At 40.4% G+C, this 19,214-nt stretch overlaps 1 protein-coding gene across 6 annotated transcripts in view; it reads right to left on the bottom strand.

The window, feature by feature from the left end:
* Positions 1-19,214, bottom strand: part of Tfdp2 (transcription factor Dp-2 (E2F dimerization partner 2)) — a 121,929-nt gene that overhangs the window by 69,910 nt on the left and 32,805 nt on the right. The window contains exon 1 of one of the 6 annotated variants that reach the window (XM_013506255.1): positions 3,640-3,801. The exons of 3 other annotated variants lie outside the window; for them this stretch is intronic. In XM_013506255.1, the coding sequence (XP_013361709.1) occupies positions 3,640-3,670 (31 nt within the window). In that variant the 5' untranslated portion in view covers positions 3,671-3,801. Of the gene's footprint in view, positions 1-3,203; positions 3,296-3,639; positions 3,802-19,214 lie in introns of those variants that run through there. 2 more of the 6 variants (XM_005407752.1, XM_013506256.1) reach the window with 2 other exon arrangements.

Raw genomic sequence — 19,214 nt, 5'->3', positions numbered from 1 at the left:
AGACAGTGGGAATTCATCTTAAAATAATTCTTCTGATTTTTCTTTTAATGTGAAGGATTTACAGTCTCAACTATTTCTATGTCGCCGTTTTCTTTAAGCAAGGTACTGTCATGTCTACATTTGCAGTAGTCAATGACACACTTTTTTTGGAGACAGGGTCTCACTACTCAGGTTGGTTTGGAACTCACTATGTAGCCCAGGCTGGCCTTGAACTTTCGGGGATCTTCCTGCCTCAGCCTGCTGAGTACTGGGATTACAGGCATGTGCTACCATGCCTGCTAATGACACACATTTTTGATAACTTAAACCTATTATGCAATCATTGTCACACAGCCCACCAATGTGGGGTCACTAACTTTTTTTAATCCTCCTGAATCCGTGGAATGATTATAGGTGTGTGTCACTGCACCTTGCTACCAACTTTTTTTTAAGGGTGTCTATTCCATCAAATTTATAGTCTTTGGTCAAAATTATAAAAGTCCTTACTTTAGGTAAATGTACAGTTTATAAATATACTGCGAAGTTCATTAAGTTATTTTACTTAGAAAAAACAACAGTTAATATGCTGTTATCCCTTAAAAAAGCAAAATGTATCTAGATTCATTATATAGTATTTTAATTAAAACAACGATCTGATGAGATTCAAAATCTCTATATTCTATCATTAGTCTTTGGAAAAAAAGAAAACCTTCAGTGAGTTAAGTACAGTGGCCCTTGCTGGTAATCCCAGCACTGAGGCAGGTTGAGGCAGGAGGATCACAAATTCAAGTTTCAGTCCCACTTAGGCAATGCAGTGAGACTAATCTCAAAATAAAAATTTAGAAAGACCTAGGGATACAGCTCAATTGCTCTGTGGTAGAAAAGTCTTGAGGAGCGAGGCAGGCAGCCTACCAGAAGGGAAGCCCACAGACTTAGTTAAGAGCAACTGAAATTTTTAATAGTTCCCTTGAATGTTGAAAACTTTTGCACTCTTAAATATTTAGAAAACTGTATATCTGACCCATATATATTTTAAACTATAACTTCAATAATTTTTGGCTATTATATATTACTACTAATTTCGCACTGTAGGATACAGCATATTTAATATATGGTATATGCACAATCTGATATTCATTACTAGTTCTTCAAGCATTTTAAAAGATGCAAAGTTGCTGGGAATGCTGGCGCATGCCTGTGAGCCCAGTACTTAGAGGAGGCTGAAGCAAGATCACTGTGAGTTCAAGGCTAGTGTGGGTTACAGAGTGAGTTTAGGGCCACCCTGAACTACATAAGGAGCTCCTAACTAAAAAAAAACAAAACAAAACAAAAAAAGAAATGCATAAAGTTGTAATGTGTACAAATGCAAATTATACAAGGGTACAGAACTTTGTGTTACCTGTAAAAGTAACGCACTGTTTTACTTGGCATTAATTCCACACATTCAAAAACCTTTTTCAAAAATTTGTCTGGTCTCATTACATGCATCTTGCTTCTAACACTCCTTTTTTGCACTTTCCGGGAGATAAACATTTCTCTCTTTTCACTGGCAAACAATCTAAGCTTCTTATCTTCCTTTTTAGAGGCAAACTACAACATATCATTTGAATTACATCCAAAGTTTTTCTCCCACATTTCCTACTCAAAGGTCTTTGGCATAAGACTCAGGATTTTCATTGAAGATAAAGTGATCTATCAACATATGCAACTGATGTTTCACATTTGAATTTCATTTTAAGCTTTTGTGCAATCAAACTTTTGCAATGTATGCCCTGTATATTTTATATGGCTTAGGTTTTCAAAAAATATTACATCTGATGTAATGAGCCACTTTCTCATCGTTTATATGCACTGAAGTTAACTTTCTCACACTTTCATTGCCCACAATTTTTGCGGATTAAGAATTATTTTTAAAATGTTTCTCATGTTGTTACTCTGTACTGATTTTCAGTCCTGAGCATAGAAGAATACATTTTAAATTAATTATAAATGACTGAGTTTTATTTATTCACCGATTAAGTCAGATTTATGACCCCTCCCCCTCATTCCAGCTACTGTGAGTTTTGAATGAAACAACCTCAATTGTAACAGAAGAAACATCTGTTGCTTTTTTTCTTCCTCAGGGCTTTCCTAACTGAAAGAAAGGCTCCCCGCCTGACCTCCTCTCCCGCTCCCCCTCCCTACCCCACACTAAGTGCCTCAAAACTCTCTTAAAGTAAATATACTACAAATACATTTAAAATACTGAATGCCTTTAAAATATCACCTTATCCATTTCAAACCTTTACGGTTTATTGGGAAATATTCACTCCTTCAGCCAATGACTAAATACTCTACAAAGCAAAAAACAAGGAAGTCAAACGCAGACATCAGGGGTATACTTGAAATGATCAATCAACTCAAGTTGTCACACATGCCTGCCTCACTAAGAGCCGTTCGGGGATGAGATTTTCTTCACGGTACCCAGATTCATACAGCATCTTGCATGCTGTATTTTCTCTGCCAACCCAAGGCTAATATAATGGCAGTCACTACCCCAAGAGGCAGACACCAAATGGAGCCACCCACACTCTCACACTGTGCCTTGTAATAAACCATAAAGCAGTGGAATGCACCGGCCCCTTTATGAGCAAACAATGCCTGAGCTTCATTAGAATACAGCTGACATTTTCAAAGCACAAATACTTTTAAGAAAAATGTACTAGAAAATAACAGCAATGAAACAGCTACAAGAGCTGAGATATTTTTCAAGTGTCAGGTTGATTTCCAAAGAATCTGAGGAGGCAAGTTTTGCTACTGGCAATGTTAAATTACTGTAAGTGGAAAAAATGTTTAATAAGGGCAAAGCTTATTCTACTGAGTCCTGGAAAAAAATGAGAGTAGAAAGTATCACTTGGATTGCTTTCACCAAGCAAGAACCATGAAGTACCTTTAACATTATTAATACCTTCAATCACTTCTGTAGCTCCTGAATAAAACTGAGCTCCAGGCTTATTTCCACATTTTGATTAATTTATATAAGTAGGGATAAACTGGGCTAACTCTACCCCTCCCCCCCACCCCACCCCAGGGCCCTGTAGTTTTTTTCTGTCTGCAAAGAGCAAGGACGTCTTGAAATCAGGTTGCTCCTGGCTGTTTTTCAATTTAACTCTGCTACTGTTTAAAGAATATAAAATAAACACTGAAACTCACCTAGCAGTAAGAAACGAACTGGTCTCTCTTACCTGGTCTAAGCAAGCATGCCTCTCTCACTGCAGGACCGACAACACTCCACAGTCTTTGTTACCATTCAGTGGGAACTTGAGACTGTGTCAGACGTAAGCAATCGAACTCAGAAACGCTCAATTTAAAATACTTCTCAGTAAAACTAAAAAGATGCTCAAGAAAACTTAGGTTAATTGGTTTTCAAAAGACACACGCATGTGTTTAACGTAACAAAGACCCTTCTTAGGAAGAAACTGAAAGTATAGGTCCTAAGGGAAGAAGGTGCTTTTCTATGTAGAAGAGCTTGCTTTCTTTGTAAAAAAGCTTTCTTAAAATTAAAACTCACTTAAAAGTAGCAGTGGTAAAATGATTTTTTAAAAAAAGCCTTACCTCCAAGCTAACGTTTTTCTAAATATCACTTGAATTTTAACTAGCTTAAAAATAAAATTAACTTACTCATGAAACCTGCATAACTCGAGTTATACATGTCAGGGTATTTGCTGGTTCCAAAGCAGCCACAAAGCAGGAGATCTTAATGCATCTTGAAAGCAGAGCAAAAGCACCATGTGTTTCACGGAAAAAAAAAAAAGAGGAGAAACTCTTGAAAAACTGGTCAGGGCTTTTGAACCTGTAATAACTGCCCAGCTCTGGTGGGAGGGGAGAGAAGTCCTGGTCCTGCCCCCTGCGATAGGAGGCTGTGCTTCAACGCGAGTGAATGACAGGCCCATTTCTGATACCAACAAAGAGCAGCTTAGTTGTGCTCTATTTTTTTCTCCCACTTTCCCACAAAGAAGTGTTACATTTTTCAGGTTAGCCCCTTCATATCTAGGGTTAAGGACCTTTCTCCATTTTCTCAAAGCGGAACCCAATTACGTTGTCCTGGCTTTTTAAGTGATTAATTAAAATTACATATCTAGTCATCTTAGGTTTTCCTAGGCTGGAAGCTGAACAAAAGATGCCCTCTAAAGTTGCCTTCCAAACTTATTCTTTATAATATCAGATAACCGTATACCTGATTATCAATATTAGCATGCTTTTCCTTTATCCTGATTTGTGGCACAAGTAGACAGAAAAACAGGTAATATCAACATGAAAGCAACTGAAAGAGTAAAAATTTTAACTAGCTAGATGTAAAAATAGTTAACAAAAATGTGTATATACCTATGATTATACAAATTCAAAACAATAAACATTTCAATCAACAACATGTATTTACTGAATACTTATGAGCTAAGCACTATTTTGGGACCTGGGGATACAGCAGTGAAGGAGATAGACAATAGCCAAATAAATATCCCTGTCTTCAGTGACCTTATCACAGTCCCTCTGAGCACAGCGATCCTGCAGTCTGACTACAGCGCCTTTCCTCCTTTGATTAGTCACTACCTAAAATGAAGTACTCGCTTTTCAAAGTATGTCTTGGCAACAGCTTCGAGAGGCAAGCGTTTCGTGTTTGGTCTGGTGCTGTATCCCCAGTGCCTAAAACAGGACGTGTCAGATATTCAAGTATATACTGAGATGGATCAGAAAGATTTTTCTGGTTCAGACTCTTCCTCTGCTAACACAAATTACACTTTCATGGGTAAATATGCCAACAATGACATAGCTAAGAGCAACTTGAAGGTATAAACTAAATTGGGTTGTAAACACAAAATTGAAAATACCACTGTATCTTTTCATATGTTAAATGTTCTCACTATCAGATCTGAGTCAACTGTAATAGTTGAGTAAATATTTGAGTAAAATATTTGAGTAAAATAAATCAGTCAAACTACTCTACACTAAGCTTTTGTGGACTTATTTTATAAGATTTGAGTAAAAGGGAAAAATTCAGAAATTATGCGGTTTTTCTCCGGTACCGGCAACCGAACTCACGACCTTGCACTTGCCAGGCAGGCGCTTTTGCCGCTGAGCTAAATCCCCAGCCCCAGAAATTATGCGGAATCTTATGTTTAGATCCACTTATATCCCCAATTTTAAATTCCCCATCCTGTTTTACACCATTCTTGGTTTTCTTTTCTTTTCTTTTCTTTCTTTCTTTTTTTTTTTTTTTTGTCTTTTTGAGACAGGGTCTCGCTATGCAGCTCAGGCTGGCCTTGAGCTCATTTCGTAGCCCAGACTGGTCTCAAACTCGCAAGGATCCACCTGCCTCAGCCTCTATTCTTGGTTTTCTTATCAAACCATCTTTCTTACAGAGAAAATAAGTGTGCATCTCTAATCTGTCAAATCATCTAGAAACACCTCCCATCACCTGAGGCCAGGTTATTCAGAACTAGATGTGTTCACATCTACTCTGTTAGTCTTAAAGGAAATTAAACTCAGGTAGTCACCTCACTTCTAAATTGCAGACCATCTCTCCTTCCCCTGCCCCCTCGACGAGACGATGATCACAAGTCCAAATATAAACCATCTAGTGCATATTTTAGTTTTTTGTATTTTTGTTTTTTTTCTGGTACCGGGAATTGAACTCACGACCCTGTGTTTGCCAGGCAGGCACTGTGCCGCTGAGCTAAACCCCCAGCCTCCTCTAGTGCATATTTTAACAGAAAACCAAGTAGCAACCCATGTTTAAGAAGACGTGTGATGGCTGAGGTCATGAACTGAGTGCAACACGGGGCAGTCAGAGTGGGCTTCCACTGTTCTTGCAGGCATCATTTTCCTCCTTCCTAACCCTTCTTTTCATGAGTAACTATTGAGTGTACCAGGCACTGAACTAGGCAGCGAGCTGACCTGCTACCTACTGTCTCCTCCTGAGCTACGACCATCAGCCCACCTCTACACACCCGCGTGCTTCCTTCTCCCTGCCTGCCCTCCTTCCCAGTGTCTGGCTCTAGTCCCCTCTACTGTACTTCAATCTGCTCGCTGCCCTTCCATCTACTGCTCTGCATGCCTTTCTGCCAGGCAGCGGCATCACACACCATCTCCTAAAATGCTCTTCAAGTGTATGGCAGCGTGGGAAGATGCATGGACTTCCCGCTGTTACAAGACAACTGCATTTTTTTTTTTTGTCTTTGAGACAGGGTCTCGCTATGCAGTTCAGGCTGGCCTTGAGCTCACTTTGTAGCCCAGGCTGGTCTCCAACTCGCAAGGATCCTCCTGCCTCAGCCTCCCAGGTGCTGCAATTACAGGCATGTGCCACCAAGCCTAGCTCGACAATTGCATCTTTTGTAAGTCCTCTCAAACACTTTCTCTTTAATCTTACACAGAAAATTCATTTAAACATCACACTAATTCCAATTACTGATTAATCAGAAATCACCAAATGGGGCTTAGCATTCTCTTTCCCAGGCTTATAACCTGATTGCTTTGGACTGGAATTTGCTGTGTTTATTGAATGCCTGACCAAGTATTCACCGCATTTAATGACACATTTATGATTCTTAGGCAGAAATGACATGATGACAGCACAATGACAGTTTTTATTTGGCCCATGTCTGGCATATACAGCTACCTACCCAGACCCGTATAATGAAGGAGTGGAAATTAGCTATTCTGTGCCTATACTTATCTGTTCAAGTAAAATGTCTAATCTGGACAAGTACAAGATCTAAAGCAAAGGGTTCCTGCTACCACTTGCATGAGTAAATGCTGGTTTCCTAAAAATATCACAGTAAATAATTTCACCTTTACTTGCTCCTCCTCCCATTTTTACCCTTTATTTTTTTTTATTTTTTTATTTTTTTTTGGTTTTTCTCCGGTACCGGGAACCGAACTCACGAGCTTGCGTTTGCCAGGCAGGCGCTTTTTGCCGCTGAGCTAAATCCCCAGCCCCCATTTTTACCCTTTAAATACAGACATTTTTCAAGGTTCTGTCCTCAGTGTTCGTTACAGTTTTAATCCGGAATGAGTCCAAAAGCCCCATACGTTAATGGGCCCTGGTCCTCAGGCCAAAGTACGACCGGGTGGTGGTAGAACCTCTATGACGCGGGGGCTCCTGGAGGTTCTAGGTCATGGAGAACATAACCAGGATGGAGACTGTGGCACGCCAGACTATTTTCTTTTTCCTGCCAGGTTCTTTCTCTTTTGACTCCTGGCTACAAGATGAATGGGTGTCCCCTGCCACCTGATCTCACTGTGAAGTTCTGTGCCACCCACAGGCCCAAAGCGATGCCACCAATGAGTAATTCACTGAAGCCACCAAAACTATGAGCCAAGGTAAACTTTTCTTCCTTTTAAGTAGATTTACCTCAAGTATTTGCTGCAGTAGCAGAAAGCTGACTAACACAATACTTTTTCAAGATCTACATTCCCTCTTTGGAGGACATTATGTACATCTATGGAGAGGAGAACAAAAATGTAAAATGTTATGCTTCCAGTCCTGCTCCTTTGTGTTCCGTTCTCCTCTAAACTCTTCCTCACAATTACTCATTGAGTATCTCTGTCTCTATATTGCAAAATCTCAACTCCTTCAATATTAAATTGTCCTTCCTTCCCAAATCAACACACGCTATATCCCCTTACCATATTGAAGGCATGAAGATTCAGAAGAGAAGGTGGTTTTCTTGTCTTATCCTTATCCACTAAGCGGTCATATTGTTTCTAGTTTTTCCTCTCAGTTTAAATATAAAACAAAAGAATAAGATATACAACTTGCAATAACCACTCAGTATCCAGAGCTGTATTATCCAAAATGGTAGCCACAGGTACATGTGGCTATTTAAATTTATACTGACTCAACAAAATTTAACATCCAATTTCCCTGTTACACTACATGTCAAATGCTCTGTGGAGCCACACGTGGCCAACAGCTGCTGGGCTGGATGGTACAGATACAGAACATCTCCCCCGCTGTGGAAAGTTCCATTGAACATCTCTAATATGGACAACACAGCAAACTACTTAAATTAGCTGTCCAAATTTTCCTCAGGTTGGCCCCAATTTAACTTTATTTTCTACCATAATAATCTTTATGCATTCTTTACTCACAATGGAGCCAGTGGGGTCCACACACTTAAACTAAATGCTTCACAAAATGAAGGAGGCCTATGCAAGAAACGTGTCTAAGGATCTAGGAAATGGGAAAAACCAAAATGCCAACCCAGGAAGGGAGGGAGGGAGAGAGGGAAGAAGAGAGGAGGAAGAGAGGAAGGAAAAGGAAAAACAGGAAAGCAAAGATGCTAGAGAAATGGTTACCAAGGCCTCTACCAGTTAGGAAGGCATGAAAATTGGAAATAAGATTTTTAGCCTTCAGGAAGGAATACGGTACAGTGAGGAAAGGATGAGAATTAGACTGAGCACTTCCTCTAAACTCAAGTATTAATTTAATGACTGGTGCAGACACCAAACTCAAACTAGCTCGGCTTGGAAGGAATTAGCTGGCACAACTGGCTCACAGGCTCCAAGAAGGGGTTAGTAACCAAAGTAGGAAGTGCAGGGACACAGTTGGGCCTCGAACTCTAAGGCTGCCTTGACTGTGTCTGTCCCCAGCTGTCTTCTGCCTCATGTCAACCTCATTCTCCCCAAAGATCAGCATTCTGCACATAGTGGGAAACGCGGCGAGCGATGGGTTGCTAGCTTCACGTCACAGATCCCATCAACCGTTTCTCGCACCCTAGGCCCTTAAACACCAGGAAGACACACACTGCTCAATGAAATGTCAGAATGGTAAGGCGCTGGGCCAATCAACTGTGATCAAAGGACACAGTCATAAAAAATGTAGTAGCTAGGTACATGGAGAGTCTGGGGGAGAGGTTCCTACGTATCTCACATACTGTACTTAAAATCACTGGTTGAGCTATTCTGAACAAGCCATTTAAAATGCAGGAGATGGATGGATTACTAGGTAATCTACTAAGAAGTGAAAATGTTTCTGAGTCCAACAACTATTCTCTTTCTTTGTGCAGGGTGGAGGTGGGGGGTTATAATGCTGGAGATCAAACCCAGGAGTGCTATACCACTGAGCTCCATCCCCAGACTTTTTTATCTTTTCGGACAACGTCTCACTAAATTGTCCAGGGTCACCCGGAACTTGCAGTCCTCCTGCCTCAGTCTCTCTGGTAGCTGGGATTACAGGCATGCACCGCCACACCCAGATTCACTGTCCCTTACAGGTTGTACTTCAACCACATTTTTATGCTGACTCAAGGCCAATCTTCATTTAAGACTCAGAATCCATCCAGACCAAATGGAGCTCTCACTGAACTGTCTTCCTAACCAACAGCAGGCTCACGACCCCACCCACAGCAACAGTGCCCAGAAACCACTCAGGAGCCTCCTTATTCAGGTGAAAAAATGGAAATTTACCAGTATCAAGTAACTTGCATAAATGCTAGCAAGTGCTAGAACTAAAATTTCAATCTGGTCCTTGCCTTCTCAACATTCATAAGACTGGTGGACATTATGACTATGGGTATTAGTTATAGATGTGAATTCAATGAGACTTTATCAAAAGGCCGCTAAAGCTTTTTTTTTTTTTTTTTTTTTTTTGGTTTTTTCCCGGTACCGGGAATCAAACTCATGACCTTGTGCTTGCCAGGCAGACGCTGTGCCGCTGAGCTAAATCCCCAGCCCCCGCTAAAGCTTAATAGTGTTCTCCATGTTGTACGTCGGTCTACTCATGCAAGTAAACTATTACAGATGGGGAAAAATAAGGAAAATAATTTTTACTGCTTATGTAAAATTTTTGGTCATTCCCTCACCAAAGATATATAAGGTCCCTGATGATGTCAACATGCCTCTCTAGGGTCATTTCCCAGAACCTCCGGGGCATGAATTATTTACTCTTCCTGCAACAGCCCATACTGTACTGGAAAGGTTTCAACTCGGTGAACGAGGACTCATCCTTTATTATAAAATGTTGCTTCCTTGGTTAAGATATTCCCAACTTACTCTGAAGTAGGCTTGGTCCCATTTTGGGTCCCACGGCACTGAGACATGCATCTATTACACCTATCACAGTACTCCATAATCTGACATGTTTGTCACCTCCACTGGTCTTGGTGTCCCTCTACAGCAGATTTTCAGCTCTACGGTCTTTCTGTTCCATCTCTGTACCCTTTCTGGCTACAAAACTAAGGAGTATAAAGTATGTACTTCATATCACATAAACACAGAATTTAATGATCAAGCATCTTTATTATTTTTTTGTCTTTTTGAGACAGGGTCTCATTATGCTTTCAGGCTGGCCTTGAGCTCACTTTGTAGTCCAGGCTGGTCTCGAACTCATGGCAATCCTCCTGCCTCAGCCTCCCGAGTGCTGGGATTGCAGGCATGCACTACCATGCCCGGCAATCAAGTATCTTCAGTTGCTGTTAAAATATCTACATTGACCACAGAAGGTGTTTTAACTACACGGGCATTCTTTTGAGGCTCTGAATGATTAGACACAGATAGGACTTTATAACTACCAGTCACTGTACATTAATAATAGCCAGTAACTAGCTGCCTTCTCCAAGAGCACCCTGAAATTCTCTGTCACGTTTTCTGAAACACGCCAAAGGTATTCTGCTTCCTGTCTTAGAAACTCACACAGCAGTCTGGCCCCAGATGTCTTTTCCCCTCTTCTGATTCCACCCACTCCGCAGCTGCGGGGGAGTTCCCACTCTACTACAAGAGCTTCTATTTCTGACCTCTTAAGTCTAACCTGATTTTCTTTGAATTCATATGAAAAATACATTAAATATCAAAAAATGGAGCTCAAATACATGGGCTATATGAATATTCTGTTATAACTTTCAAATTACATGATGGATTCTTAATGAGCTAGTGTTAAGACTGGTGAATTTATTCTGTTCATTTAAATCTACACCTATTTACTTTTTTTTTTTTTTTTGCTTTCTGAGGCAGAGTCTCACTTTGTAGCCCAGGCTGGCCTCGAACTCTCAACGACTCTCCTGCCTCAGCCTCCCAAGTGCTGGGATTACAGGCATGTGCCACCACACTCACCTATTCACTTTTTACAAGGGACAGGTCATTAGAACAGGACCTGAAAATAATCTAATGAAGATATAATCCCTAGCCTTGGGAGGTTAGTCCAATGGAGGAAAAATCATAAACAAGCAAATATAATCAATTCTGCTGTTAAGAAAGAAACGAATGGGTACTGGAGGGCTGGTGAGGGTATCGCATGGAATGTTCTAGATAAGGTGGGGAGAGCACTCTGAAGGGGGAGTGGTACATAAGCTGCAACCTGGAAGGTGAAGAGTTCTCAGCCTTGGTAAAAGCAGTGAGAAGAGCATTCTAGGCAGAACAGAACTGGGCAAAGGTCCCTGTAACACCCAAATTAAAAGTAAAATAAAAGAACCAGCTGTGGTGGCTCACACCTGTAATCCCAGCACTCAGGAAGCTGAGGCAGGAGGGTTGCTGTGAGTTCAAGGTCAGCCTGAACTGCATAATGAGACCCTGCCTTAAAAAAAAAAAAAGTAAAATAAAAGAAACAGAGAAAGATAAAAAATACATATAAGGGAATGGTTTTTGGAGGAAAAACGTAATATACTAATTTTGGTTATTTATATACAATAGTAGAAGGACTATATTTTCTTATCTGGGGATATAGCAAAGCACAAGAAAAAGGATCAGAATCATGAATGCTGCTCTGCACAGAAGATTAAAAAGGAACAAGAGGATTATTAGACACCAGTAAGTATTGTTTAAACACCAATATTAATAGATAATATTCTACTATACAATTGTATTATATTTTCCTATAAATGGATATTTATAGTCACCATATCTTTTAATTATAAATTACAAAATAATTATGAAATAAACACAACATGATTCTTTTCTAGTCATGAACTTCAGAAGAATTTCTAATGGGTGAAAGAAAATAACCCAAGGGTCAGGGATATAGCTCAGCAACATAAGTGCCTGCCTGGCAAGTGCTAGGTCGTGAGTTCAATGCCCGGTACCGCAAAAAAAAAAAAAAAAAAAAAGAGAATAACCTACTTTAAGGAGTTCAATACATGTATCACCAGTTTGCTTCCTAGAGTGATTGTGAGGATATGCATCTCCAGCAGAAGCAGAGATGAATACGCAGTACTAGAGAAGAAGAAGAAATAGAAGGGCAGGGATATAGCTCAGTGGCACAAGTGCCTGCCTGGCAAGCGCAAGGTCCTGAGTTCCATTCCTGGTACCACACACACACACACACACACACACACACACACACACACACAAAATACACAAAAAGAATGAATAGAAGGAGAAAATACAAAATGAAGATATCAATTTCTCACACATTTACTAACTACGGTCATAATTATAAGAAAATTTTTGTTAATTTGCTAGAGGAAAAAGATTGTCTTTCTTTTTCTTTTTTTGTCTTTTTGAGACAGGGTCTCACTACGCATTTGAGGCTGGCCTTCAGCTCACTTTGTAACTCAGGCTGGTCTCGAACTCAAAATGATCCTCCTGCCTCAGCTCCCAATAGCTTTTTTACATGATATCCAAAATACTACACATGCTCACTGTACAAAAATTGTAAAATATATAAAAGCAATAAGAGAAAATAATCTATCACTCAGCCACTCAAAAATAGTAATATTTCATGTATATAAATCCAGCTTTTGCTGTATTTTTCTTTTTCCAAAAAGAGGAAGAAACACATCATACATGTTTGTTTAACTTCTTGAACTTAACAAATTGTTTAGCTTTTAATATCTATGGAAGCCAGGCGTGGTGGTGCATGCCTGTAATCCCAGCACTTGGGAGGCTGAGGCAGGAGGATTGTCGCAAGTTTGAGACCAGCCTGAGCTACAAAGTGAGCTACAAGGTCAGCCTGAACTGCATAGCGAGACCTTGTCTGAAAAAGACAAAATAATAATAATATCTATGGAATACCACCATAAAAGAGCATCACAATATATCCAGTAACTTCTCGCTCAGCTTTCAATTTTCATTACTACTAACATGTCTTACCCCAAATCTTCCCACAGATCCTTCTTTACTTTATCGGGATAAATCAACATAAAGAAAAATTGCTTGATTAGAGTTTACACATTTTCAAACCATTAATATGCACTAAGCAAATCATCCTCTAGAGAGACTGTCTCACTTCGTTAGCTCATACAATCTCCTCCACCTTCCCCAGTGGGAGTAGCACAAAAAAAAAATTTTTTTTTTTTTTTTCGAGACAAGGTCTGCTATGCAGTTCAGGCTGGCCTTGAGCTCACTTGGTAGCGAGGCTGGTCTCGAACTTGCAACGATCCTCCTGCCTCAGACTCCTGAGTGAGAACAAAAATATTAACAAAAAATTCCTGTAATAATATGACTAGCAAAAAGTGACTTTTAACCTTTAAACTTTTTATTTTGATTTCTGATGAAGTTAGACACATTCATATTTCTGTTAGCCATTTGCATTTCCAGTACCTCTTCTTCTGCTCTATTTTTTCTTTAGTGTCAATATTATTTATTTATTTATTGGTGCCAGGAATCGAACTCAGGACCTTGCATTTGCCAGGCAGGCGCTGTGTCTCTGAGCTATATCCCCAGCCCCTATTTATATTATTAGTCATAGTGTTTCCTTCATCTCCTGTGGTGTGTGGCCATTCCTCAGATCTGCCTTATTTATGATGACCTGGACAGTTTCAAGGAGTACCAGTCAGGTATTTTTAGAGTATCACTCAATTCGAATTTATCTGATTTTTTTCTCATGATTATACTGCAGTTACGGGTCACTGGGAGAAAGATCTCCTCTCTTCGTCATATCCAGGGTACATGCTATCAAAATGACTATGACTGATAAAGTTAACCTGAAGATCACCTGGCTGGGGTGGTATTTTCTAGGTTTCTCTATGGTAAAATTACTTCCTTATACTCATTTGAAAGTTTCTATAGCCTACTCTTTGTGTGGTGAAGCCAATAGCCAAAGAGAAAGGAAGGGTTAAGCTCTGTTTCCTAGAGGGAGAAGGATCTACATAAACTTTTTTGAATTCTCTATGAAGATTTATCTCTTCTCACTTATTTATTTATTTAATGACTTATTTATAAGTATGTAGTCATTTTATAATTTTGGTTAAAATCCAACATTATACTGTTATTTTGTTGCTCAAACTGCTCATGCTTTGACCACTGGGACATTTTTGGGTTAATCTTCACAGTCACTTCTTTCTAAAGACCAAGCTTTTTCTTAAAGGTTTGACTTCCCTCCCTCTAAATAGGTGCTCTCACAGTGCCTCAATGGGACAGAATTCTAGTGGACTGTTCTATCAGCATGACAGATACGCCTGGAGACAAGCAAACCCTATCTTAGGTTTAAACTGGAGTTGCAGTAGCAAATATTTATGTGATTCAGCATCCTCCTGCAATTTCTTATTAGTACTAGTAACTTTAGTTAAATTTTGATTATCAGGTAACACAATTACATTACACACAAATGACTGTTATGTCTTCTCCCTTCAATAACTATACCTCTTGGTTTTTTTGGCTGGGTTGACCCCAAAGCCTCACACAAACACTCCCTGGACTAACATCTCTTTTTTTTTTTGTTTTGTTTTGTTTGTTTTTGTGGTTTTTCTCCAGTACCGGGAACCGAACTCACAACCTTGCGCTTGCCAGGCAGGCGCTTTTGCCGCTGAGCTAAATCTCCAGCCCTGGACTAACATCTCTTATTTCTATTCCATATTACATTAGTTAGGATTAAAAGCCAGGTGTGGTAGCGTAACCTGTAATCCCAGCACTTGGGAGGCGGAGACAGGAGGATTGTTGCGAGTTTGAGACCAGCCTGGGCTACAAAGTGAGCTCAAGGCCAGCCTGAACTGCATAGCGAGACCCTGTCTCAAAAAGAAAAAAAGGAAAGAAAAAAGAAAAAAGGATTAAAGAAAAAGTGGCACCACAAACTTCCAGGTGGAACACAGGAAGTGCCAAGAGACGTTTCTCCAGATTTTATAAAAAGAAAAGGCCAGTATGACTTTCTTCAGCCCATTACAGAGTTGAAATGACAAGATAATCAAGTCCACCGACCAGTTTCTTGAAGGCGACAGGACACGCAAACTGCTTCATCTTTGGCAGAGTAGCAGCTATCACATAAACAATGAAGAAGGGGCTGGGGATTTAGCTCAGCGGCACAGCGCCTGCCTGGCAAGCGCAAGGTCGTGAGTTTGATTCCCGGTACCAGAAAAAACCAAGGAAAAAAAAAAAAAAAAAAGTCTAAAATTCTAACACATTTTTTTCTATACGTCAATTATGCCTTAACGTGACAACCTGGAATAGCCAGAAACTCTAGAAGCACAGGGAGCCACTCTAGCTTCTATGGAGTGCTCACAGGTTAAACTAGGGGCACAGCAGGGGACCGAAGTGAGGTCTCCACAGTGGTACACAGTGGTATACACAAGAGTGAGGCTCCTGATAAACACAGGGTTGAAAATTCTACTTGAACTCGATTTTCAAAAGAAACAGACCGAGAAGGTGGGCCTTGAGTTTCTGCTGTTTTGGGATCTTAAACTGGAGACAGCAAAAACGTTACCATAGCAACAGCTTGTTTGGGGCAGAAAAAAATTATTAAATTTTCAATTTTTGAGCCTTTAAAGAAGTCATTTCTATCACTGGGAATGGGACTCCACAAGTATTGAACTGTTTATCTACCTATAGAGAATATGAACAATTTTAAACTTATATACAACAAACTAGTTTTACTCTAATGACATGGTTGGTGCTCTCATCAAAATTCATCTCAGTAAGATGGAAATCACAATTTCAAGTATCTGGTGTATGTACTTAGCCAAGAATCTGCAATCTGTAGAAAGATGAATGGCTATAAACCAAAAGCCAGAATCACTCAAGGAATTACATTACGGTAGATTCGGAACGCTTCATTAAGGCTTTGCCGTGTGCCTACCGTGTGCCTGAAGAGTGTTACACTAAGTCACTTATTTTCACATTTCCTTCTCACGGCATCCATTATGAGCTAGCGTGTTATTGCTGTCATGGGAGGTGAAAAAAGTGACATTCCCTTGAGCAACTACTTCAAAGACAACAACAGGTAATGTATTGTTATTCTCCTATTATTTTGTTAAGAAATTTTGTTGTACCTTTTTTCCATAAAAGAAAAAGTGACATTCTGAAATGACTACGTAATTTGCCTAACAGTCACCTTCTGTAGGTGGCAAGGCTAAGATTCAAGCTCAGGACAATTTCATTTCATACCCTGAAAATCTAACTACACTCCAGAGGGACAGCTCAGTAATACAGTGCTTCAGCTGGATCCCAAACATGGAAGAAAAAAAACAGTAAAGACCCTCCAACACCAGAAAATAACCACTTACCATTACACAAGGCCTAGTTCTGAATTAAAGCTGGCCAAATTCCTCAAAAATAGTAGGCTTTTTTTCCTCCCAGGGTAGGAAACAGACGATGCCTCTACAAGAGGAAAACTGAGGCTTACATATAAAGCAAGAAAGCATGATCTGGGCCGGTGATATACCTCAGTGGCACAGCACCTCCCTGGCAAGCACAAGGTCCTGAGTTTGAGTCCCAGTACAAAAGAAAAAAAGAAAGCAAGGCCTTTTCTTTCTGTTTGATTTTTGAGATAGGGTCTTACTTTGTAGTTCAGGCTGGCCTCAAACTCACAATGATCTTTCTGCCTCAGCCTCCTGACTGCTGGGATTACAGATGCACGCTACCACACCCGGCTAGAAAGCAAGGTCTTGAAACTTCAAATGCCTACCCCCTCCCCTGCACTGGCACTCCCCCGGCTGTATCATGACACTGATGAAGAACAGAAGCGGAAGAGAAAACGTACATACACTTGTAGGATCAAGCATTTTCACTGTTTGAATAGCCCACACACATTTACTGAGCACCTCCTAAAGGTCAAGCACAATGCCTGGCCCAGGGCATAAAACAATAAATTAAGGGGCTGGGGATTTAGCTCAGCGGCACAGCGCCTGCCTGGCAAGCACGAGGTTATGAGTTCGATTCCCAGTACCAGAAAAAAAAACAAAACAACAACAAAAAACCCAACAAATTAAAAAAAAGAAGGCTCAGCTTATCCCATAGGTGGGTGTCATCCTAATAGGGTGATACTGACCACAAAGTGGAGAATTCAAGTGCAGTCCAGGAAGTGCAGAAATGGAATAGCACGAGGTGCCACAGAGATATGAAGAAGACAAATTAAACACGGCGAGTACAGAGGCAGGGCCACCAGGTACGGCGCAGGATTCCCTGCTGGGCACACAGCGCACGCCTCTAGGAACAGCTGAGGCTGGGGGCTCCTCTGAGTACATGAGTTCAAAGCCAACCTATGCAACAGAGAGAGATCTCTTCTCAAAATTAAAAAAAAAAAAAAAAATGTAGACTGTTCAGTTAAATTTGTTTCAGATAAACAAAGAATACTTTTTTTAGTAAAAGTATATCCAAAATATTGTCCTGTACTGTGTGTGTGCGTGTGCGCATGTGTGCGTGTGTGTGTGCGCGCGCGCGCGTGTGTGTGTGTGTGTGTGTGTGTGTGTGCATGCGCGCGTGCGCGCTGGGCTCTAACCCAGGGCTTTGTGCATGCAATGTAAGTGTTCGACTACTCATCTACGGCCCCGGTATTTTTTTTTCCTTGCTGTATCTGGCAACCCACCGTGTGAATGACTTTACAAAAGCCTACCAGGGCTGGTGATACCACGCAGAGAATAAATGATACCTACGACGAAAAGTAAACTATTGTTGCTTGTGCTCCACAAATCTGAACCCTGAAAAAGTATGGCAGTTGTTTCCATCTGGAGACAGCCACGTGACAAGGGTCTGAGGCCTCCTGGCAGCAGTCAGGAAGGAACCGAGAGCTTTTGCCAATAACCATGCAAGCGAGCCATTCTGGAAGCACACCTCCCAGGCCTTGTCCAGCATTCATATAATTACAGCCCTCAACAACAGCTTGCCGGCCAATGCTTGAGAGACTGTGAGGCAGATTACCTAGGTAAGCCATTCCAGGATGGCCTCAGATACCCTGTGAGATTAAATGTTTCAGATTATTAAATTTCACAGTACTGCATTATACAGCAAGAGATAGTAATATAATGTTTAGCCCATTACAGCAGTCCTGTGCCCCTTGTGAGTGGGCCTACACTAGTACCCTAGCATGCTCAGTCACTGGCTAGGAGGAGCCACAACCAATGTGACAGGTGGCAAATCCAAAGGGGCTACAGCTGGGACTGTCAATCAACGGTGCCTCCCACTAGGAGATCCAAATGGTGCATTTCCATGGCCAGCGCAGGATTACAAAAGCTTATTAACTCCACAACATTCTTTCTGGAACAAAATAAGATCTGTTTAAAGAAGAGAATTTTTTAAAAAATTTTTTGAGTTGTGCTTACTCACTGGAAAGAACTCAATGAAAATAGAAAACATAAGCAAGATAGGGAAAATCAGCAGAGCTACGAAAACGCCAAAGCTTGGATGAATTCTGGTTCTTAACTTGATTTCATGGATGCTAAGAATTGACATTGCTCTGCCAACCAAGAAAAAAAAAATTTGTACCCAGGTGGGTTGTTTTGTTCTCTCATTCTGAAAAATTTCTGGAACCTAAGGATAATGTGCATCTCAGGAGCTATGAACTGTAGTTAGTCAGCTAATTCAGAATTTCTAAGAGTACTTTTGGTGAAACAATTTGAATGTTGTGACTACTATAAATAATTTTATTTCAACAAGTTTCAAGTTAAAGTGATTACACTGCCAACTATTTAAAGTAAACCAAAAAAATGTCAGATAAAGATAGTTCCTTCTTTTTCCAAAAATACAGGATGAGGTGAAAGAGAAGACAGTATATAACAGCTACAGAACTAAGGATGGTTGAAGGGAGATGCTAGTTTTCCTTTTTAGTTATTTATTTATTTTTGGTACAGGAATCAAACTCAGGACCTTGCGCTTGCCAGGCAGGTGCTTGTGCCGCTGAGCTATATCCCCAGCCCCCTAGTTTTCCTTTTTAACTACTGGCCCCAGAAGTGGTTCCTTATTTTTATGAAGTTTTCCATCCAAACCATCTCTGAGTTCACGCTATTCTAACACCCCACCACTACCAGGTCAGTTCAATACCAGTTAAGTTCAGTGTGTTTATGTTAGAATCCTTCAAGATCTGTGTTCCACAGATACACGATGTCACTTTTCTTCTT

This window comes from Chinchilla lanigera, unplaced genomic scaffold, assembly GCF_000276665.1.
Source record: "Chinchilla lanigera isolate Chin_1 unplaced genomic scaffold, ChiLan1.0 scaffold00107, whole genome shotgun sequence".
NCBI classification, from domain to species: domain Eukaryota; kingdom Metazoa; phylum Chordata; class Mammalia; order Rodentia; family Chinchillidae; genus Chinchilla; species Chinchilla lanigera.
This window is presented reverse-complemented; position numbering and strand designations above follow the sequence as displayed.